The sequence below is a fragment of the Atta colombica genome, unplaced genomic scaffold, assembly GCF_001594045.1.
Source record: "Atta colombica isolate Treedump-2 unplaced genomic scaffold, Acol1.0 scaffold106, whole genome shotgun sequence".
NCBI classification, from domain to species: domain Eukaryota; kingdom Metazoa; phylum Arthropoda; class Insecta; order Hymenoptera; family Formicidae; genus Atta; species Atta colombica.
In genome coordinates, this window is record NW_017259191.1 from 41,390 (window position 1) to 41,861 (window position 472).

At 33.7% G+C, this 472-nt stretch overlaps 1 protein-coding gene across 1 annotated transcript in view; it reads right to left on the reverse strand.

Moving 5' to 3' along the window:
* Positions 1 to 472, reverse strand: part of LOC108691843 (meiosis arrest female protein 1 homolog) — a 15,274-nt gene that overhangs the window by 5,780 nt on the left and 9,022 nt on the right. Inside the window, exons 14-15 of the mRNA XM_018199776.1 lie at positions 258 to 433; positions 3 to 161 (exon numbers count right to left, since the gene is read on the reverse strand). Of these exons, the coding sequence (XP_018055265.1) occupies positions 3 to 161; positions 258 to 433 (335 nt within the window). The remainder of the gene's footprint in view (positions 1 to 2; positions 162 to 257; positions 434 to 472) is intronic.

Here is a 472-nt window from a genome sequence, read left to right on the forward strand (position 1 = left end):
TTTCATGATCCTTCTTCCCTATCCACACAATGTATTTCACACTGCCAATATCTTGTCTTAACTCAACACATGACAAGCATGATACTAAATGCTCTAAAGGTACACCTTTCTCTACAATTTCTAACTGCTCTTTGAATTCGGCCTCATAACAGTTCGGTAGACTGAAATTATTCAACAGATTGCAATACGTATTTCAAATTAATGTTAGAATTCTTTCGCATCATATATAAAATTTAATATAAATAATAAAAACATACCTTGGCAAAGGTAGAATACCATTGTGCGACATTAGTAACTGTTGCAAACGAGACTCAAGAAGTTTCAAAGAGATCTTTACATTAGGTAAGGATGCCATTTCTTGTTCCGCCCACCCTTTGTCTGATAATGGTTTCGAAGTATGCATTGTGCAATACGGTAACTTGACTTGTCCATCCTGCAAATATTGTTCAATATCTTTCATTTATATATATAT